This window comes from Oscarella lobularis, chromosome 7 (assembly GCF_947507565.1).
Source record: "Oscarella lobularis chromosome 7, ooOscLobu1.1, whole genome shotgun sequence".
Lineage (NCBI taxonomy): Eukaryota > Metazoa > Porifera > Homoscleromorpha > Homosclerophorida > Oscarellidae > Oscarella > Oscarella lobularis.
The window spans coordinates 212,594-230,613 of NC_089181.1; the positions used below are offsets into that span (position 1 = coordinate 212,594).

At 45.6% G+C, this 18,020-nt stretch overlaps 7 protein-coding genes and 1 long non-coding RNA gene across 13 annotated transcripts; 6 read left to right on the forward strand and 2 right to left on the reverse strand.

Annotated features, from left to right (window-relative positions):
• Positions 1 to 18: 18 nt before the first annotated feature.
• LOC136188806 (uncharacterized) lies at positions 19 to 1,932 on the forward strand. Of its 3 annotated transcripts, none has more exons than XM_065976595.1 (6): positions 19 to 82; positions 149 to 253; positions 444 to 950; positions 1,008 to 1,325; positions 1,379 to 1,771; positions 1,825 to 1,932. In XM_065976595.1, the coding sequence occupies exons 2-6, from the start codon at positions 205 to 207 to the stop codon at positions 1,836 to 1,838; spliced, it is 1,281 nt and encodes a 426-aa protein (XP_065832667.1). In that variant the 5' UTR covers positions 19 to 82; positions 149 to 204; the 3' UTR covers positions 1,839 to 1,932. The 3 variants fall into 3 exon arrangements, with proteins under 3 accessions (XP_065832667.1, XP_065832669.1, XP_065832668.1); XM_065976597.1 differs by having other exon boundaries at positions 627 to 950; XM_065976596.1 differs by having other exon boundaries at positions 72 to 87.
• Positions 1,933 to 1,983: 51 nt separating this feature from the next.
• On the forward strand, positions 1,984 to 4,447 carry LOC136188803 (uncharacterized). The gene is made up of 2 exons (XM_065976592.1): positions 1,984 to 2,583; positions 2,634 to 4,447. Exons 1-2 carry the CDS (start codon positions 1,992 to 1,994, stop codon positions 4,184 to 4,186), a joined length of 2,145 nt encoding a protein of 714 aa, XP_065832664.1. The 5' UTR covers positions 1,984 to 1,991; the 3' UTR covers positions 4,187 to 4,447.
• Positions 4,448 to 4,544: 97 nt separating this feature from the next.
• LOC136188802 (uncharacterized) lies at positions 4,545 to 7,697 on the forward strand. 2 transcript variants are annotated; one of them, XM_065976590.1, is made up of 17 exons: positions 4,545 to 4,607; positions 4,663 to 5,079; positions 5,133 to 5,192; positions 5,240 to 5,344; positions 5,397 to 5,528; positions 5,582 to 5,713; positions 5,768 to 5,896; positions 5,947 to 6,102; positions 6,150 to 6,287; positions 6,345 to 6,482; positions 6,540 to 6,677; positions 6,729 to 6,875; positions 6,937 to 7,068; positions 7,123 to 7,254; positions 7,309 to 7,442; positions 7,493 to 7,515; positions 7,599 to 7,697. In XM_065976590.1, the coding sequence occupies exons 1-17, from the start codon at positions 4,589 to 4,591 to the stop codon at positions 7,678 to 7,680; spliced, it is 2,214 nt and encodes a 737-aa protein (XP_065832662.1). In that variant the 5' UTR covers positions 4,545 to 4,588; the 3' UTR covers positions 7,681 to 7,697. The 2 variants fall into 2 exon arrangements, with proteins under 2 accessions (XP_065832662.1, XP_065832663.1); XM_065976591.1 differs by having other exon boundaries at positions 5,243 to 5,344.
• On the reverse strand, positions 7,520 to 9,275 carry LOC136188809 (acidic fibroblast growth factor intracellular-binding protein B-like). Of its 2 annotated transcripts, XM_065976601.1 has the most exons (11): positions 9,177 to 9,275; positions 8,935 to 9,127; positions 8,758 to 8,884; positions 8,607 to 8,707; positions 8,501 to 8,557; positions 8,381 to 8,457; positions 8,212 to 8,323; positions 8,088 to 8,157; positions 7,949 to 8,035; positions 7,788 to 7,898; positions 7,520 to 7,736 (listed from the first exon to the last, which is right to left on the reverse strand). In XM_065976601.1, the coding sequence occupies exons 1-11, from the start codon at positions 9,268 to 9,270 to the stop codon at positions 7,674 to 7,676; spliced, it is 1,092 nt and encodes a 363-aa protein (XP_065832673.1). In that variant the 5' UTR covers positions 9,271 to 9,275; the 3' UTR covers positions 7,520 to 7,673. The 2 variants fall into 2 exon arrangements, with proteins under 2 accessions (XP_065832673.1, XP_065832672.1); XM_065976600.1 differs by having other exon boundaries at positions 8,088 to 8,323.
• Positions 7,927 to 8,446, forward strand: LOC136188812 (uncharacterized). Its single transcript, XR_010670306.1, has 3 exons — positions 7,927 to 8,059; positions 8,109 to 8,192; positions 8,259 to 8,446. It is a non-coding gene; the product is annotated as an uncharacterized lncRNA (long non-coding RNA).
• An 18-nt stretch (positions 9,276 to 9,293) lies between the features above and the next one.
• Positions 9,294 to 14,846, forward strand: LOC136189015 (symplekin-like). Its single transcript, XM_065976858.1, has 41 exons — positions 9,294 to 9,338; positions 9,394 to 9,459; positions 9,518 to 9,571; positions 9,623 to 9,696; positions 9,758 to 9,884; positions 9,941 to 9,991; positions 10,044 to 10,099; positions 10,152 to 10,215; positions 10,272 to 10,319; positions 10,377 to 10,480; positions 10,534 to 10,631; positions 10,683 to 10,741; positions 10,789 to 10,825; positions 10,874 to 10,932; positions 10,984 to 11,021; positions 11,076 to 11,140; positions 11,179 to 11,346; positions 11,396 to 11,526; positions 11,580 to 11,603; positions 11,663 to 11,680; positions 11,730 to 11,850; positions 11,906 to 11,922; positions 11,970 to 12,027; positions 12,078 to 12,267; positions 12,326 to 12,407; positions 12,465 to 12,578; positions 12,640 to 12,708; positions 12,760 to 12,820; positions 12,874 to 12,961; positions 13,020 to 13,089; positions 13,151 to 13,259; positions 13,322 to 13,422; positions 13,477 to 13,567; positions 13,623 to 13,730; positions 13,785 to 13,894; positions 13,950 to 14,027; positions 14,086 to 14,133; positions 14,187 to 14,255; positions 14,302 to 14,361; positions 14,420 to 14,549; positions 14,605 to 14,846. Exons 1-41 carry the CDS (start codon positions 9,321 to 9,323, stop codon positions 14,742 to 14,744), a joined length of 3,273 nt encoding a protein of 1,090 aa, XP_065832930.1. The 5' UTR covers positions 9,294 to 9,320; the 3' UTR covers positions 14,745 to 14,846.
• Positions 14,725 to 15,653, reverse strand: LOC136188828 (dosage compensation protein dpy-30-like). Its single transcript, XM_065976621.1, has 5 exons — positions 15,579 to 15,653; positions 15,392 to 15,525; positions 15,195 to 15,341; positions 14,954 to 15,096; positions 14,725 to 14,904 (listed from the first exon to the last, which is right to left on the reverse strand). Exons 1-5 carry the CDS (start codon positions 15,589 to 15,591, stop codon positions 14,832 to 14,834), a joined length of 510 nt encoding a protein of 169 aa, XP_065832693.1. The 5' UTR covers positions 15,592 to 15,653; the 3' UTR covers positions 14,725 to 14,831.
• LOC136188825 (sorting nexin-6-like) lies at positions 15,615 to 18,000 on the forward strand. 2 transcript variants are annotated; one of them, XM_065976618.1, is made up of 18 exons: positions 15,616 to 15,694; positions 15,758 to 15,799; positions 15,858 to 15,956; positions 16,021 to 16,131; positions 16,184 to 16,250; positions 16,302 to 16,356; positions 16,406 to 16,529; positions 16,578 to 16,673; positions 16,729 to 16,784; positions 16,845 to 16,894; positions 16,950 to 17,025; positions 17,082 to 17,121; positions 17,171 to 17,257; positions 17,312 to 17,407; positions 17,459 to 17,522; positions 17,592 to 17,641; positions 17,691 to 17,726; positions 17,779 to 18,000. In XM_065976618.1, exons 1-18 carry the CDS (start codon positions 15,689 to 15,691, stop codon positions 17,827 to 17,829), a joined length of 1,206 nt encoding a protein of 401 aa, XP_065832690.1. In that variant the 5' UTR covers positions 15,616 to 15,688; the 3' UTR covers positions 17,830 to 18,000. The 2 variants fall into 2 exon arrangements, with proteins under 2 accessions (XP_065832689.1, XP_065832690.1); XM_065976617.1 differs by having other exon boundaries at positions 15,615 to 15,694; positions 17,312 to 17,522.
• Positions 18,001 to 18,020: the final 20 nt, after the last annotated feature.

An 18,020-nucleotide genomic window follows, 5' to 3' on the forward strand; every position in this document is an offset into this window, starting at 1 on the left:
ATCGAGAAGTACATCCCGTCTGGAAATCGACTTGACGTCAACGAATACGACGTCAGGCGAGGCGAAAGGTTATACCTCTTACGTAAGGCAAGATCCGTGGAGTCGTGGTCCTGGATCCTTATTTAGGCGCTCGCTCTCGTTCATATAGGCAGTACACAGCCCCCTGAACCGAGACATCTCAGACGCTCTTTCACTTCCTTCGCAATGATCGGTATCATCGTCGTTTCTCTCGCATTGACTCTGGTAGGAAGAGGTACGGTAAGATAGAGGACGGACGCCACTTAGCCTCCTTGTTTTTCTCCAGACCGTTCCTCCCTAGACTAAACACACATTCCATACAGCATTCTGCATGCTTGCCCTCTGTCTTCAGGCCTCACACTTTCCTAGAAAAATGCACGGCCAACTTCGGCTGATTGCATGCGTTGCCTAACTTTCTGCATTAGGTGCAGGACAGTCGCCTTCGCCTATTGAGGCTCCTTACACTACCACTCCGAAACCTCCTGAATCCTCTAAGCCACCCAAACCACCCAAACTCATTAACAGTCGATTTGGAGTCAATCCAGCATTTATTCTTTCTCCAAACGAGAGACAGACAATCAAGTCGCCTACTCTCGTTTGGTCTTTAGCGTCCAGATTTATGGTGTTCAACTACACAATTGTTGAAGTGCCAGAAAATTTTACCATGAGCTATAAAGTCATGTGTCTAAGACAAAGGCCGGGGAAAAAAGTGAAAGGGCACAGAGTCAAAAAGGGATCCATCAAACTCGATACGACTCCGCACAAAGGCAAGCCACGACGATGGTGCCATGAAATTTACAACAACGAGACCGAAGCCGATGCGTGCACTTCGTTTTACGTTCTCATTGAAGCGAAAATGGACTTGGGTGAAATCCATCTCAGCGAATTTCAATTTGGACGTCCCACAATTTGTCTTCCCAAGAACGAAAGACGTAAGAGAGAATCAAAGTTAAACTGTAGTTCGTCCGGAATTTTGCTCTTTTTTTCAGCTAAAAACACCGCTGCTAGTTGCAACTTTGAAGACGGCGATTGTGAGTACAAGAACGACGCGTGCGGTTTGACGGAGTGGAAGTTGAAAGAGAGCGACGAATCAGTGGCGCGACGAAAGCGCGACTTCGTCTATTTCCTTCGACAACGAAGAGCAGTGTTCCTGAATAGCGGAGAACCGGTCGCTCTCACGAAGGAGACGACAGTGGCGACGTGCGACTTTCGCAACATCAGCATACCTAATTTGCAATTGTCCGGCTTTACCGTATCCTCGGAGATAGAAACAGAGCGAAAAAAGAAGAGACGTCGTCGGTTCACAGGTAAATAAGTACGTAAGAAATATTGCCTAATAAATCGTCTTTTTTTAATTTAGTTGCGTCGCTGTACTTGGATCCGGCTGATAGTGCTAATAATTTAGCCATGGGCATATTTAACACTCCGTCCGTTGTCTATCATACTGCCAATTCTATACTTTCGTTTGCATTTCAATTTTCCGCCGAGGGTCTGCATCAGATTGTCATTGGGGTCGTTTGCACTAGTAGCACTGAGTGGGTCAAGCTGAAGGAAAACGGGGAGTATCAACTGTCTAATTTTGAGATTGTGACGGAGACGCAATCCGGCTTTAGATGCTTGAATTTACATAAATACGTCAGCCAGGAAAAGTGTTCGGAATTTGCTGTTCAGTTTGTGGGTGCAGCTTCGTATAGTGCACTGATAATTGATGACATCAATTTCTGCAATACCCTCAACAAATGTTTATGCACTGGTGAGACCTTTTCACTTCCAATATTACAGTACAACGCGATTTTCTCTCTCTAGAGACTGACAACTGAGCAAAAGCAGTCTGAAGCACGTTTGACTCGTTCTAGTACCCTACTTGTGTATTGTGTGTGGTTTCGTCAAAATACACGTGTACGTACAGTAGTACAGTGCGTGACGCATGCTGACGTCACACGACGTATTTTTCTTTTTCCTCAAAACGGGCTATGAGTCAAGAGCCCAAAAAGGCGTCTGGAACGTCTCCACACAGCAAGCCAACGCATCCGACAGCGAAGCAAAAAGGGAACCGCTTTGGGATCCTCGACACCCCTCAGCCTACAAGTAGCACACCTAAACCGCGGTACAAGAGACTTCGCAGCCAGGATTGGCAGAACGAGCGCCTATCAGACAAACAACGAACGTTTCTGGCCACGCATCTCGGCCGCTACTGGTTCGATTTAGCTCGCGAAGGCTTCGGTATCGCGGAGACGATTCTCGATGGCATCGAATATCGGTGCGGTCGCGACTACAAGCGACAAGCGCTAGAAATGCTCGCCGTTTGGATCGAAAAGACGGGACCGGAGTCGGCGACGTCGGGCGCGGCGAATCGCGCTCTACAACGAATCGGACTGCGAGATCTCGCCGAGAGGCACAAGTCGTTTGCGCGCGCGGAGTCGAAAAGGGCGAAGGAGAATCGCGAGAGACGCGTTAGTTTCGGTAAGAGCGAAGTGTACCAATTCGATGGCTCGAAGCCCGTCTCGCCGACGTTAGCACCCCACCGGAACCATCAGAAACCCTGTATCCCAGATCAAAGAACAGGTGTGTCCACCTCAGTATTGTATTCGAGAGAAAAATCAATATCTTTTCAGATGACCTACGCGGTACGACATGGGCGGTTATAGGACAACTTCCCACGGATCTTGAACAGACTCTACGCCAATTAGACGTTTCGTTTGTGTCCCAATGTCAGTCGTCGTCGTGCGACGGCGTCTTGGTGATTGTGCCCCTGCGAGACGTCGAGTCATTGTCTATGAAGTCACCGATTGACGAGTCTCTCGTCGTCGTCAACGTACTCCAAAGCGAGGATAGCGAACCCCCGGCCTTCTCTCAATCGGCTTTACGAATCGACTACTTTCGATCGGTCGTCAGAGATCGCATAGCCGAGAAAATCAATCAATGTTTAGTGAAGAACGACGATGAGAAGGAGTCCGGAAACATCACAATGGACCTTTCAGATAATCCGGTTGGATATCGAGAGCATCCTTACTTCCTAATCCGACTTCACTCGGCTCGTCATTTCCAACTCATGCAGTCGTTCTTCGGTCAACCGCGTTTCCTCTATATCTTCATGATTCTACTAGTCTTCGTTCTCCTCGCCGCTCAATTCTTCATTCTCGTCAAAATCACGAGCGAGTTCGCCGACGACGGCGGCAATCGTCGACGTCACGCATTGAGCGCCTTTCTCGTCAACGGTCTCCTCCGTTTCGCTCTTCCCGTCGCCGCGATATGTCGACTCTTCTACGTATGTCATTCGTCGATCACGCAGTCGTCGTCGTGGCGAGCTTGTCTCTCCCTGAGCGACGCTCTCGGCGCCGTACGATATTTCAACGAGCGGAACTACTACTCGTTCGGCGAGGCGGAGACGAAATTTCGAACGGCCGCTCGAGCGCAGACAATTCAGCCCAAAATCAACGCGATTTGCTCGTGGCAAGTCGCCTGTTCTCTATTGCACGCTTTTCTTCAAATCACTTTTCTCTCCTACTGCGGTGCCTTGAGTCACGTCTTCTATCGTGGACGATCGCCCTATGTTAAGATGACGAGTCAAGTGCTCGACTACTTTGGTCTTCTCCTTGCCTTAGCCTCTTCTCACCTCGTTGTCACGCTCTACAGCATCGATATGAAATTGTACAAGCACGCGGCCGTGCTTCGTCAGAGAGGCGTGCACTTACGTGGCATCGACTGGGAACACATTCCCGTGAGCTGGCGCACGTCCAGCGGTCTACCCATATATTTAATGACTATTGCAATTTTGATGAGTTGCTGTCTTCATCTCGATTCCATTGTCGCCGAAGAAACGTTGTTTACTGTCGTGGCGTGTTTCTGCTTTGCTGATTTGCTGCAGAACTGTCCATCAAGTCTGATGGTGTTTGTTGGGACGGGTTCGGAAATTTTCGCCTATCCTTTGCTGGCTTTGCTCTATGGAGCTCATTCTCTCTGTTCTAATAACAGACGAGGTTTTTTCACCGTGTGGATTCTTCTTCTCATTCAAAAAGGCGTTTCTCTGCTGATCAGAGAGCCGATAGTTGTGACGAGCTGCCGTTCTTCGTCTGCGTTTATGAAGGAATACTCTGTGAAAACGTTCTTTTGTCTCGTTCTCGTCGTGTGCTGGCTTTACGCTTTTTCTCGCTTTTTTGATACGTGATGACGTGATAGTTGAGGACTTTTTCTCCCCAGCGAATAGCCAACATTTGTTGCGGTAAAGCGACTCTTTCCTTTTTACCTAAGAAGCTGCACAAGAGAAGGTAATAAAATTATCTTGCTTTTAAATGCTATCTATTACGTATCCGGAGAAGTCTGTCACAGAAAGTATTCAATTATCACTGCAGATCTCATTAGACCCTGAGTATGCAGCGCTGAACTGTTGTCATGTATCGTTCAAAGACCGTCTGGGCCTGAGGAATGTCACTAAATTAATCTTCAATGCTTTTGTCTCGTTCTCGTTTTGTGCTGGCTTTACACATTTTTTTCTCGCTTTTTTGATGACGCGTAACGGGGACTTTCCCGTTCGGTGACGTCGTCACTGCGCATATTTCCCCCAGCGATAATGACGAACGTTCGTTGCGGTAAAGGGAACGAGCGACTTTTAGACGTCGAAATGTGCAATTCGTTCTATCGTAGGAAAATTCTATCACGTTTACTTGCTCTATACCGGTCAGGACAAAACAAACGTTGACGTCGCCTACTTGGAGCTGAAGAAGCTCCAACTGGAAGCCTTCTATGACTCGTTGGACGTATCTTGGGGTGATTCGACCTCAACTATCGCCGATGACGCGTTCCGTCGTTCGACTCTTGTCGGCGCCTTTCTCAGCGATGCATTTTTCCGCGACGATCAAGCGAAGAGCTATTTGGACACAGCGCTGAAAAGATCTCAAGAAGAATCTGGTCGAGACGTCGTTGGCCTTCTCTTGAATCTGACCGAAGGAGAAGCGACAAAAAAGTGTCCTCTTCTTAATAGCAACCGTGTCAAATTGGTGTCATACAAAGGAGGGGCTGACTATTCAAGATGGGCGAGAGAAATTAGAGACAAAAGCCGAGGTATTTTTTATGTAAACTAGAACTACTGCAAGCTTTCTGATTTTAATATGCAGTCTGTTCTAAACCGTCTGATTCTGTGACCGAAGACAAACTACTCCAAACATGCCATCAAAGTGATTTGCTAGTGGCGCATTGATACAATTCTCACTGTGTGCTTTAGCAGATCTAAATGTAAAAATCATATTGCACGATATGAGGCGTTTTCCTGACAGCGCGGAAGTTCAAGCAGAGAGTCTTGTCAAGCTGCAAGAATGCGCTCTAAAGGGTACGTGCTTTGACTCACTAAGGCCCCCGAAGTGGACCTTTTATGAGCGTAGGAGACAATCAAACAATCATGCTGCAGGAAGATGGAATAGTTTTTGTTGCCAAAATTTTGGCAACGTATAAAACAAATCATAATATCTATAGATATGGGCTGGGAACAATAGCCTGCATGTGCTTCAGACGAGGTACTGTACAATGAAGCACTAGGAATGCCATTATGATTGTCGTTTTGCGCAAGACGACATTCGTCGCGTTGCAGGAAATTGCGGTGTCGTCTCAAGCGTTATTCATGCCTTTGACCACTTTATTGATGATGAAGACGTTTTGCAAGAAGCGTGCGCGTGTGTGACGAATTTGTCTATGGACAAACGTAAATTGTGTTCTCTGTAATGGGTGCCAGGGGAGGACACGGGTTCTGTTTTAGAAAATCGTCAACAATTTCTTGCGGAATCCGTTGCATGTCGAATGGCCAATGTAATCAAGCAAAAAGGCAGTCACTTGCTCCTGTTGCGGTGGTCCTATTCCGCATTTTGGGCTATTTCCAAAAATTGTCGTAAGTTATTCAGAATTCTTGAGGGGCTAAAAGCGGTACTTTTTTCTCAGCTGAAGGTATAAGCCAGTTTTTGGACTGCCAGGGTATTGAACTTCTGATTAATGCTATGGATCATCGCATCACCTCACCAAAAACCAATCTAAAAGAGCTCGACTCAATTTTACATGCACATGCCTGTCGCCTTGCAACTGTAGTAGCATCTGTTGGTGAGTGTATTTAGGGAGTCAATAACGTTATTGTCTATCTTTTTTAGGAGAAGTACGCCTTGAGTTAATTGAGAAAGGAATGCTGGAAAAATGTCGACAAGTCCAGCTTGCATTTCCCAAAACTGATTCTGCTCACAAAGCCGCTGGTGCAACTATTGAAGCATTGCTGGGTCAAGAAGGTGTTGGTAATTTCATTTATCTGCTATAGTGTGCTTACGCCTACCATAGAAGAAAATGTGTAGAATTGGATCACGTGGAGATAATGTTGAGGCTTACCGGAGACGCAGCTAAATTGCACTGGTTACTGAGAACGGGAATGAGCGTTTTTCATTGCTCGGCAGTTCAGTGCTACGTATTGTCCTCATTGTTTTTTCTGACGGGTAGTACAGCCTTGGCAAATCATACCTTGTGATGATTGGCTAGAGCTGCTGTTTTAGAATCAACTCGTGACGAAATGGCTAGTTTTGGAGGATTTCAATATCTTGTTCATGTCATGACATCTCCTCGCTACTTGGACAACGCTGAAATTCAAGAAAAGACTTGCTCTTGCTTGGCGACATTTTGTAGAGCGCATCGTACGTGCTGATCACTATCTTCACTGACTTTCTAATCGCTATTGGGGCTAGGTGACAATAAGCAGCGTGCGACGAATTGTGGAGCGTTGATTGCCGTAATTGATACCATGAAAAGATTTTTGTATCACAAACAAAATGCCAACCCGAAGCTATTTCAAGAAGCGCTTGCAGCCATGGTAAACATGACGTCAGGCATAGGTAGGTCAGATGAGCAAATTAGAGTAATCAAACGCCGGTCCAGCGTGTGCAATTTGTTCAGCTGAAAACCAAGTCACTGCTGCAAAAAGAAGTGTCATTGGTCTAGTTCTTCGTATAATGGAAACGTTTGAGCACGATTTGGAGTTGACTAGATGGGGAGCAGCACTATTGGCAACTGTTTGCAACGAAAACGGTTATACAGTATAAAGAAGAATCCAGTTCACTATTAATACGCGTGTTCTTGTAGAAGAGAACATACGAAGAGCGGAAAAACAGTCTGTAATATCTCGACTGGTGCACACGTGGCAATGTAGAATGGGCGACGAAGTAACGGTATTGTGGGTGTCGAAAGCAACGGCAAGAATGTGCGCTGTGAACGGTATGTAGTCATCGACGACAGACCGTCGTGTACTCTAAGAAATGTTCCTTGTAGAAATGATTGACAAGTTTTGTCAGCAAGGAGCTCTCGAGCTCGTTCAAGAAGCAACAGCATTATACAGCGGCAAGGATCGTTCTCCTATTGAATTGTCTCTACGCCAATGCATGCACTTGCTTCTGAAAGAAGAGGTTGGTTTTAAAACTAATTAGCTTTCCTATTATCTGAGAAGCTGCGCTAGAGTGCAGACGACCAAAAGAAAAGGTAAAGCAAAGTTTATGCATGAAGATGCCAACAAACAGCGTACGATATTTTGCAAAATTATCTTGCTTTTTAATGCTATCTAGTGTTTGGAGAAATTTGTCAGAGAAAGGGCTTCGTTTTACCTATAACGTACAAGTATTCGATTATCGCTGCAGATCTCAATAGACCCTCAGTATGCAGCACTGGACTGTTGTCATGTATCGTTCAAAGACCGTCTGGGCCTAAGAGATGTCGCTAAATTAAGAACTGTTCGGTCTATAGTATATGATTACCTCAAGAGTTTGCCTTAGGGGTGGTAGCTGGCGCGACACTTTGAGCGAAAGACGAAGAAAGCATTCGACGCTTTCTTTTTTGATTTCTTGTCCGCGACAAGGCTCGACGAACTACAGGATTGGAGTCAGAAGAAAAAAAACAAGTTCTTGGTTAATTAAACCTTTTCAACTATGTCTGAGAAAAAATCTTTTAGGTCTTTGCTGTGGACGAGGCCCTCTCCAATCTTTAGAAGGGTTTTGAAAAAGGACTGCCAGGACCAGATGAAAAGATGGTTTTTTTACGATCTGTATGAAGCGTACCTTAACGTTGGTATCCATTAGTCTGAACTGAGACCCGGGAATGGCTTCTACAAGAAGCGGCTTCATAGCACTTGAAAAAAAAAACAGAATCAGCGAAGATTTGTAGTGAGCAAATTCAACGCACTTTCGATATTGTTCCAATACGTCTTTGTCGCCGAGTTCTCCTTTCAGATCAGCAAGAAAGTGGAGGAACTGACGATCGAGGTCAATGCCAGGCTCGCCAGTCTGTTCATGAACTACGTGCGTATGTGTAAGGAAAGTTTGTGCCCTCCCACGAGACGCAGTGCTTTTACCTTGCATTCCGTACGTCCAATTCTGAATCATTTCGTTGGCACAATAGATGAAATCGTCCAGAGTGAGATACGCAAGTCTAGTGGAATCAAAGTGAGAACGCAGATACTCAAAATCGCCACCTCTTTTTTCCAGTTTCAAAACGACAATCAGAAATGAATGCAAAGCAAGCATATTTCCTAGGAGAAAAGACCCATTGAGTAGCCGATTCCTTTCCCCCGGGCTCACCTAGCCAAAGACTCGGGCAGCAAGAACTCCTTGCACACATTAGCAAACAAAGATCCTTCGAGATCTTCAACAGCCCTGAAAATCCTCTTGACATTGTCAAACTATCAAAACCAATACCCATATCCAATTAAAAGACAAATATTCTCCTCACTTGACGCCGACAGCTTCTTATAGGAATTCGAGTCTTTTCGCTCACGTCATCGAGATCTTTTCGATTTCGCGACGTCAACTTCTTACCAATAAACTCCCGTATAACGGCAGCATCATACGAATAGTATCTAATTAAATAATTAATTAAATTAGACTAATTGATCACTTTTTTGTCTACTTTCTCAGAAGCATTTGACGCGATTCGGGCGCGATCTGGAATATCGTCTGCGTTTCGAGTTTGGACGGATGTTGGAGATATTGCTCGAGCATGGCAAACGTGCTGAACTGCTGTATGGTGTCCAGCAGTAGAATGTGATCAGAAACCTCCGGTTCTGATTCCTTGCCTTTCCTGGCCTCTGCGGCGTCTTTGGCTGAAAAATTAACTTTTTTTCAGGGAACTGTGCACGAGTGCTTTTTTACCGCTAAGACCGCTCAGCCATAGTGCGAAGAGAGACTCGTCCACGACTATGGGATCACTAACGAAGACGCTGAGCTCGGCTCGTACTTCAGGCATTCCTTTTAGCGCGCGTCCACTACGAACAACTTCGTTCTTTCGTTCGTAGAATGACGACAGAAGAAAGGGTGAGCCTCTTTTCGACGTAACTTGCATTCTCCTTTTGAGCACGAATCGCTGCAGGTCGTCGAAGAGCTAAATCGAGCTCAACTGAGCGAAAAGGACGCGAAACTAACGTCTTTGCGTCAAGTAAGCGAAAAAACAGCAACAAAGCTAAAGGAGGCTCATCGAAGCGAATTTCTCGCAGGTTCAAGAACTCATCTTGAACAGAGAACCGACTCTATTGCCGAAATTCGTCGAGGCACGACTCACCAAATCGGAAATATTGCATAATAAAAAATATACATTTTAGGAAGTGTTGTCGTATCAACACGATCGTTCTGCGGACGTGCGGAAATTCGTAGCCATTTTTATAGAGGATGTCGGGTATTATTTATTTATTTATTTATTTATTTATTTTATTTACGGATACGTTGCGCGTTTTTAGGAAAAAGAATAGCGAATTAGTTTTCAAATTGGTGCCGGCTCTCTCGTACATGCTGCAGGACGAGAGTCCTGCTGTCGTGAAGCGAGTCGTTCAAACGAGCACTTTGGTCTACAAAGTGGCACTGAAGGTCAGAATATTTGGCCTATAAAATTCCACGTTCTTCACTTTTTTTCTTTCTTCTAGCTGCTGAGCATACAGGGTGGTGCCAGTGCTGTGCTGTTTGATTTGTGGAAAGTTGGTGGTGTTACGTTTGCGTGTGTATCCTAAATTTATTGTCTCTTTTGAGGGATTGAGCGAAATAAAGAAACGGATTATGGATCTGATCAGTTCTTCCAATGACGGGTAAATAACAGATGTGTCATTAAAGCTCTCCTTTGACGCATTTCCCAAATAGCATTCGGACCATGGTGGTGAAATTCATGGAGATGATAATCATCGTTTTCTCCAGAAAATCGGAGGTCAGTCATCTTCTCAATTCTTTATCAGAGACACAGCGCATTCCTCTTTCTCACAGCTATCTGATTTGCCAAAGAATCCAGAGCTTGGCCTATCCCTAGATATGGTCTCATAGCAGACGATTTTTCTCACAACGACTCCTCTCTTCACCTTCTCACTTTAGATAACACCGGATCACGAAGTCCTTCCTGTACCTGATTTACGTGCCGAATGCGGCATGACTTTGCAATCGCTTCTCTCATTTGCTGCCACTCCTCTAATATCCAGGTTGGAACGTTGAGTCGACGAGTGAGACTTGTCTATGGTATTTGTCTGCCTAGTATCAATCTCATGACGTGCATTGGCTGTTTGTCTAATATTGCGCGCCAGCGTCCCGCGTTTATGTCGACTGTACTTCAGGCGTTCAAGTCGCGTTGCGGTCAGTAGATTGATTATGTGTTCTCGCTATTGACTCGTCGTCGTCTTGTAGAAAACTTTCCTGCCAGTTTTACAAAATCTCATATAAACAGTGTCTGCAAGAGTATGAAGGTACGCGCGAAAAGAACCCATCAGCTTTGTTCTACGTTTTTCCTTAGATGCAACTTCAGTTTCTTTCCAGACATCCGTCTTCAGGTGCATATATTGATAATAGTGTCTTGATTTATTGATTGGTATCCTTAGGAGAATTTAGTGGTCTTATAGCTGACATGTTTTCTGACCTTGGCAGCATTCTTCCTGAGGTCTGTTTAGTCTGTCCGCATTGCGTAGACGTTTTCCCTATTATCTAACAGATGGAAAAGGGCAAGATGGGCTCACTAAAGCGACCTCGGTAATTCAAGGTTTAATTCTAAATCGCGTATTAACGAGCGTTCTGTCCATTAAGATTGGACGGCTCTGCACCGAACGGAAAGAAAGCGAAGGAGGCACGTCATTATTTCGCCGCCAGATGTTGCTTCAAGTGTTCTTATTTATAAATTTTCAGGAAGTCGAAGAAGACGACGACGACGCTGGCGATCTTTTGCCCTGTCGAACGGCGGACGAATTGGCCGAAAAACTGAACCCCCAAGTCACAGCAGAGCTAGTTTTCAAGAGCATGCTTAATTTACCTGACGAATGCCCCCAGTCTTTTCTCCACACATTTGGGCCTGTTTCAGGTGATTAGGATGATCCGGACGATTGATCAATCATTTTTTTAAATTTTAGATGCCGGCACGAAAACGCAAGTCCAGTACGTTGCTCAGCTTTTACTAAGTCAGCTAGTGGACGCTGGTCTGGCCACCTATCCGGAAAAGGCAAAAAAAGTGAAGGCAGTCGGTCTAGGGACCGAACCCGTTGTGAGTATAAATGTATCAATAGATGTAACGTAATCATGTTGACTTTTTCGTAGACAACCACTCAAGTAGAGGAGAAAGTATTTATCCTTATTATTATTATATTGTCGGTTATTGATTAAGTTTTGTTTTTAATCAGGAAGCGACTAGTTTTAAGGTACGTTAATTGGATGAGCGTAGAGTGGGTTACTTAATGTCTTTTGTAGCCCAAACTTCGAAAGGTCAAGCAGTTTGTGCTATCAGAAGTCACGCTACGCGGTCTGGACAAGTCCGGTCTCGACGAACTGTCTCGAACCGCTATGAAACGATTGCTCAAAGAAGACGACAGTAAGTCGAAGAGGCATTCTATTGCGATCGATTCGAGATAGGAATTCTTTATTAGACCGTCCCGTTGGATCGGTAGGCCTATTAATTAAATAACCAATCTCACTCTAGCATCGATACAGGATCGAACTAAATTGATTGTTGGGCTGGGCACTCGCTTCTGTTCTCCATTCAAAGAAAGTGAGGCAACGTTTTTTTTTCTATTTCTACCTAAATCTCTATTTTCGTAGTTCTTCGAAATTTTATCCTCGAGGATCTCAAGTCGCGCTACGACGTCGCCATGGCGTGGCTCTTCGAGGAATACGCTCTTCTAGAAGGATACTTCGCGAAGATTCCGACGGCGGAGGGGGCAGAAGGCTACGACGAAATTATGGTATCGCTCCTGCTGGCCATGAAGGAGCAACTCGATCCTAAAGATCGGTAGAAAAACAAAAATCACCCACCCACCCACTGAATATAATTTTTTTTTCTGGAAAAGATTATTCACGCGGCTATTGCTCGAGGCGCCGAGAATTCCCACGGGCGCTTTGGATGTCATTCGGTCCTACTGCAATGACGAAGTACTCTCCCTCCTTACTGCATTCGAGCAATTGTTCTTAGAGTTTCCATGAACTTAGGATCGAGTCTTACTCGGCGTCGCTACTCTACGCGATCTCATTCTGCGTCGTCCCGCCGTGCAGCATCAGTTTTTGAGCATATTGCTCGACCTGACGACGGACAAGAGAGAACAAGTGATATAGCACGTCATTGCACGCCTGTCTTCGGACATCTTGCAAAATCTTGGACGTTTAGATACGAATTCAAGCTATTCACGTCGCAAAAAAGCTTCACAGCAAGGAGTCGTTGACAATGGAAATTGAAGTGATACAGCAATTCGGTCGCTACTAGCAACGGGATCTTTTCTGTCTATAGGCTTTCGCTTCGTCTCAGCTTGCAAGATTGGTGAAGGAATGTCCAGCTGAAGGAGGAACCGGTGAGCAAATCTGAAAAATTTCCAACTTGCTTTTGACTCCTTTGTTTTGCCAGACTCGACTTCGTGGAACGAAGAGTCCATTCGCGTTGCTCTGTCTCTGTTTGTCGGCCTTCTCGCACTCAATCCCCAATTGATATTCGAGTAGGAAGACGCGCGACGAACTCACCCACGTCTCCGTCACATCGCGCGATTAATCTAGATTAACTCAAACCTACGTAGGCGTCTCGGCTCCAGTTAAAAGGGTCATACTTAGAGTCCTCGATCACGCCGTATGTTTCAGAAAATGATGTCTCGTTTTTTTTTTCTTTCAACGCGTGTACGTATGCGTAGATTCGAGCCATGGGAATGCATTCTCCTCACGTTCTCCAGCTCATCGAGAACTGTCCGAACGGAGCTGAAACTCTTCTTATTCGAATTCTTCACATTTTGGTAGAGAAGGGTAAGAATGAAATGCGTTTGTTTAGTTTAGTGAAGGCAAAACCGAACTCCCCTTCCCTCTAGCTGCTCCTTCCGCTGAGATTATTCGACGAGTACGGGATTTGTACAAAAAGCGAATACAGGACGTTCGTTTTCTTGTGCCAATCGTCACGTCTCTCGAAAAGGTCTCTTTCCGCCTTTTTCGTAACGTTCATTATAACGATTGCTTCTTGTTTTAGAGAGAAATCGTCGCGACGTTGCCCGAATTCATTCGACAGTCTCAGGGTCTAGTGAAAGAGACTTTGAGTCGACTACTTGGAACTCATCAAGGTTGCTTTCTGAACGTTTTTTCCTTTCTCCGATGCAGAATCAAGGAAGAGTTTAGGATCTGGAGCCGGTGTACCCAAGAGCCCCATCAATCCTAAAGAGTTGATGATTTCTCTTCATAATATTGACACGACTGACGAGTCGGCAATGAAAGCGGTGATGAAAGGTCGGTCCTCATCATCGAGAAGTTCCCTAATAAGTGTCTCTGTTGTTTTTACAGCTGTGACGCTTCTCTTTCAGGAAAGAACCATTTATAACCAAGAAGTTCTTTCCGTTGTTCTTCAACAGCTGATGGATCAATCGCCACTTCCCACTCTATTTATGCGAACGGTTGTCTTCGTTTTGACGTCGGTTGACGTTTTAGCTATGTTTGTCGTCTCTCTAGGTCATTCAGGCAAGACAGGCTTGCCCTCGGCTTATTCCGTTCATCATGAATATTCTATCAAAACTAATATCTAAGCAGGTTACGCGAATGCGACGCAATTCTGCGTAGAGACTTTTAGCTCTGTCTTCGTCTGCAGATTTGGAAGCAGCCCAAAGTTTGGCAAGGATTTGTCAAGTGTTGCCAAGTCAGTGCAACGTCAGTCAGACTTACCCAACCATAACCTTTCTTCCCCGTCAGATGACAAAGCCCCAGTCTTTTCAAATTATGTTTCAGCTGCCTCCCAAGCAACTGGAAAGCGTCTTCGAGGTACGAATTCCTTGACCGTTATGCCCGTGGTATAGCGTTTGATCAGATCAGTCCCGATTTAAAAGAACAGGTGAAGGCTCACGTTGGCTCCTTTACGCCACATCAGGTTTTCAAAGCACGACAGCACAAAACGCGCAAGAGAGTCTTTGTCGTTACGTTTTTAGCGAGGACTCATACCGCGAGCCATTCTTCAAGTGATCGAAAAACAAGCGCCGAAGAGAAAGCGCGGCAAGCAGACAAAGAGGGCCAACGTCGCGAAAGAGGAATTGGAAGTAGACACGGAAGGAGGAAAACGTAAGAGATCTTCCAAACAGACTATCTTTTTTTTTGATTAATTAATTAATCAAAGCGGAGGATGAAGACGAAGACGCGTTGTTGACTATGGACGACAAAAAGCCCGACATCGACGCGGATACGGCAGACTTGGCTTTGGCTCCAGTCGAACCAAGTAGCGAGAATCCGGATGCAATAGAGCCAATGGAAACCTGAACTTTAAATACAGTGCCCTGCTGACGATCGCAGACACACAGAACATGCCAACTACGGTACTGTACGCTATAAAGGGGCAATAGTCAACTATTTTGTAACGGCGTAGTGGTCTTTGTTCTGCAAGAGATAGCTGGCTAGAAATCCAACGGGATCCGGCGGTCTAACAGCCAAAAAAATAGCCACGTATAAGGAGAGAAAAGAAGTCGTACCGTTCCTTGGCGAGAGTCGTCATCCCGGCCATAAGGAGTGGAACGACGGTTCGATCGAGATAAGCACGAGTGGACAAAGACTGAAGTTCGACTGCGGACAAATTCGCTTTTTCTAGCGCTTCTCGTTCCCCCCTCACGACTTTCTAAGGAAGAAGAACGCTATAGGCAAGGACCACGCGAAATTTGACTGACAGGAACAGGTGCCCTGACTCCGCCCACATCGCGAACATACCCTTCTTACCTCCGTTTCCTCTGTTACTCCAACCATAGGCTCTTGCGTGTTATTCGTCGTCTCGACTTTGACATCGGTTGCGGCGGTGGCTGCGGTGCCTGGCGGCTCTGATGTAGCTCGTTCTTCGTCGGCGGCGACGGCTCCGTTTGTCGGCGCCTAATCGAATGGAAAACGTCGTTTTGGAGCCGAACGCGGGCTCGGCTTACTGTCTCGTCCTGCTTCGGCGTATTTTCTGTCGGATTTGGCTCGCCGGCGACGTTCGTTGGCTGTGATTCGGATGGAGTTGGGTCCGGATTGGTCGCGATTGGCGCTTCTGCACCTTCCGACGTCGTTTCGTCTTCTAAAACGGTATCGTGGAAGCCGGATAGCGACAAGGGAACGACAAAAACCAACTCTGTTCCGACATTTCGACTGATTTTTCGTCTAGGTAACGCACGGGCACCCTACAAACAAGCAGGGATACTGGGTTAGAATTCCCGGCTAACACAAGACCTACTGCCAAAATGATGGTAAGTCGTTTGCACACGCGGACTCACTCCCCTCCAGAAGATGTACGCGCACGTTATTTCTAGGACGGCGCGGATCATCCGGATAAGCTGGAAGGCGACTCGAAGGTGAGGTCCCCTTCATTAGCTCCGTCTCAAGCCCATCCCTTCCTCCGTGCGCTCTCAGACGACGACCGACGTCGATTTGACGGACACGACGCTCGTCGTCGACATCTCGGACGCGCTGAGCGAGCAGGACAAGGTCAAATTCACCGTCCACACAAAGGTAAGCGCAACATGCGTGGGCGTGGGAAAGGAACTCCATGTTCCCAATTCGCTTTCGCTTTCAGACGAGCTTGCCCGACTTCAAGAAGAGCGAATTTTCCGTCGTGCGTCTTCACGAGGAGTTCGTCTGGCTGCACGATCGTTATTTCGAAAACGAAGAATATGCCGGTGTTTTGGTATAGCGAAAAATAAAGCGGGGAGAGAAAGCGTATTGAATTCTCTCTTTAGATTCCGCCGGCACCACCTAGACCGGATTTCGACGAATCACGTGAAAAACTGTACAAATTGGGGCAGGGTAATTTTTTTGACGCATTCACGTCTCCCAAGCTCATATGTCTACACATAGCTGAAGGAACGTTGACAAAAGTCGAATTTCAAAAAATGAAGGCGGAGCTCGAAGCGTATAAAAAATAGAACTTGGAGTATTTATTAAATATTTCTCCCCAATAGCGAGTACCTTGCTACGTTCAAAAAGACGGTGGCCATGCACGAAGTGTTTCTGTCTCGACTCGCTGCCCACCCAAAGCTTCGAAAGGACGAGAATTTCCGAGTATTTTTGGAGTACGAGAAAGAGGTGATTCGCATTTTTCCGTAAGAAATTCGTTAGCGAAAGATCTTCCAGTTGAACGTTCGAGGAAAAAACAAAAAGGAGAGATTTGGTTCGCTGTGGAAAGATCTGACAAAGAGCGTCGACGAGGCATTGATTTCCGGCCACAAGGTAAGCTCAATAGTTGTCTCTTCGATTGAGGGATTGGAGAGTAAGGTTCTTGCAGGACAGCGACGAGTTTTTTGAGCACGAGAAATCGTTCTTGATTGAGTATCACAAAAGGTGAAATGCACGCGACATTTATTTATTCACTTACTAGTAGATTTATTCATGGGACATTAGAGTGAGAGAGTCGGCCAGAGTGGGATTCAAGATGACGCGATCTAAGAAAGGTGGGATATTAGAGAAGGGTTGTCATGCCTTAGCACCACTCTCTCTCTATCTCAGGTGTGGCCGATTGTCACATCGCTATTGCCGCCGGAATTTCGACGCTGGGCACAAGTGATACACACGGCTTGAGCAAGTATGATAGTAAACAATTCAAACCTTTGAAAAATCACACCTCTTTTTTTCTTGTAGGTTTCTAAATAAGCTCTCTGATCTATTTGAGAAGATTAGGGTAATGGTAGTCCAAAAAAACAAAGGTCCAATCGTAATGATTGTCTTAGAAACTGGAAGGTCGCGTTGCCTCTGACGAAGATCTGAAGCTGACTGATTTGTTGCGTTACTATAGTGATGATACGAAAGCCGCTAAGGTTTGTGCATCGAGAATTGAATGCGTGTGGACCTCTTTTTGACGTTTCTTTCAGGATCTTTTATACAGACGGACAAAGAGCATGGTTAATTTTGAGAATGCAAACAAGGCTCTGGAGAAGGCTCGCACCAAAGGAAAAGACATTGCGACAGTAAGAATCGGCCTCTCGAGCGCTCTGTCTGTCTTATTTTCTCACACGCAGGCCGAGTCGAATCAGCAGAAAGCCAAGGAGAAGTTTGACCATTTGTCTGAAATAGGTAAAAAAGGTATGTGAAGGAATTGCTTCCAAAAATAAACTCCTCCTCGTTTATCGTGACTCTTCTCGTTTCTATTAGAGCTGCAGGATTTCAAAACTCGCCGATTGGCTGCATTTAAGAAGGGCTTGGTAGGCGGCAGTCACCATCAGTTTCCATGGTAGCAAATTTTTTGTGCAGGTTGATCTGTCAGAACTGGAATTAAAGCACGCGCGAGTAAGCCAAATAATACAAGCTAAGGCATGAATCTCGAATTTTTCTTTCGTAGCAACAAATCAAATTGATCACGGAATTCATGGGCATAGCGGAAAATCTTTAGGCAAATCCGCATGCACTGTAACATTTTGATGAAGTGAAGTGACGGAACATCGTTGTTAGTTTTTTTGTGTGCACGAAGGCAAGCCGCTATTTTTTTTGTTGACTGCTAATCGTTATCGTGTTGTCTTTCATTCATTATTTTCGCCTTCGAAAAATGAAACTTTGGAATGGAGCCCCTCCATTGACATCAAC

Bases quoted from the DNA above. Each gene is read 5' to 3' on its own strand.
- LOC136188806 (XM_065976595.1), top strand. From the start codon at position 205: ATGATCGGTATCATCGTCGTTTCTCTCGCATTGACTCTGGTAGGAAGA. The intron at 951-1,007 runs GTAAGAGAGAAT...TCTTTTTTTCAG, and splicing joins TCTTCCCAAGAACGAAAGAC to CTAAAAACACCGCTGCTAGT. The intron at 1,326-1,378 runs GTAAATAAGTAC...TTTTTAATTTAG, and splicing joins GAGACGTCGTCGGTTCACAG to TTGCGTCGCTGTACTTGGAT.
- LOC136188803 (XM_065976592.1), top strand. From the start codon at position 1,992: ATGAGTCAAGAGCCCAAAAAGGCGTCTGGAACGTCTCCACACAGCAAG. The intron at 2,584-2,633 runs GTGTGTCCACCT...ATATCTTTTCAG, and splicing joins TATCCCAGATCAAAGAACAG to ATGACCTACGCGGTACGACA.
- LOC136188802 (XM_065976590.1), top strand. The intron at 6,483-6,539 runs GTAGTACAGCCT...CTGCTGTTTTAG, and splicing joins CTCATTGTTTTTTCTGACGG to AATCAACTCGTGACGAAATG. The intron at 6,678-6,728 runs GTACGTGCTGAT...TATTGGGGCTAG, and splicing joins GACATTTTGTAGAGCGCATC to GTGACAATAAGCAGCGTGCG.
- LOC136188809 (XM_065976600.1), bottom strand. From the start codon at position 9,270: ATGCCTGAAGTACGAGCCGAGCTCAGCGTCTTCGTTAGTGATCCCATA. The intron at 9,128-9,176 runs GTAAAAAAGCAC...TTAATTTTTCAG, and splicing joins ATGGCTGAGCGGTCTTAGCG to CCAAAGACGCCGCAGAGGCC. The intron at 8,458-8,500 runs GTGGCGATTTTG...TGATTCCACTAG, and splicing joins TTTGAAACTGGAAAAAAGAG to ACTTGCGTATCTCACTCTGG.
- LOC136189015 (XM_065976858.1), top strand. The intron at 12,579-12,639 runs GTGATATAGCAC...TTGGACGTTTAG, and splicing joins CGACGGACAAGAGAGAACAA to ATACGAATTCAAGCTATTCA. The intron at 14,256-14,301 runs GTACGAATTCCT...GCGTTTGATCAG, and splicing joins AACTGGAAAGCGTCTTCGAG to ATCAGTCCCGATTTAAAAGA.
- LOC136188828 (XM_065976621.1), bottom strand. The intron at 15,097-15,194 runs GTAAGAAGGGTA...CTTCTTCCTTAG, and splicing joins GAGTAACAGAGGAAACGGAG to AAAGTCGTGAGGGGGGAACG. The intron at 14,905-14,953 runs GTACGACTTCTT...TTTGGCTGTTAG, and splicing joins ACGACTCTCGCCAAGGAACG to ACCGCCGGATCCCGTTGGAT.
- LOC136188825 (XM_065976617.1), top strand. The intron at 17,122-17,170 runs GTAATGGTAGTC...TGATTGTCTTAG, and splicing joins ATCTATTTGAGAAGATTAGG to AAACTGGAAGGTCGCGTTGC. The intron at 17,523-17,591 runs GTATGTGAAGGA...CGTTTCTATTAG, and splicing joins GTCTGAAATAGGTAAAAAAG to AGCTGCAGGATTTCAAAACT.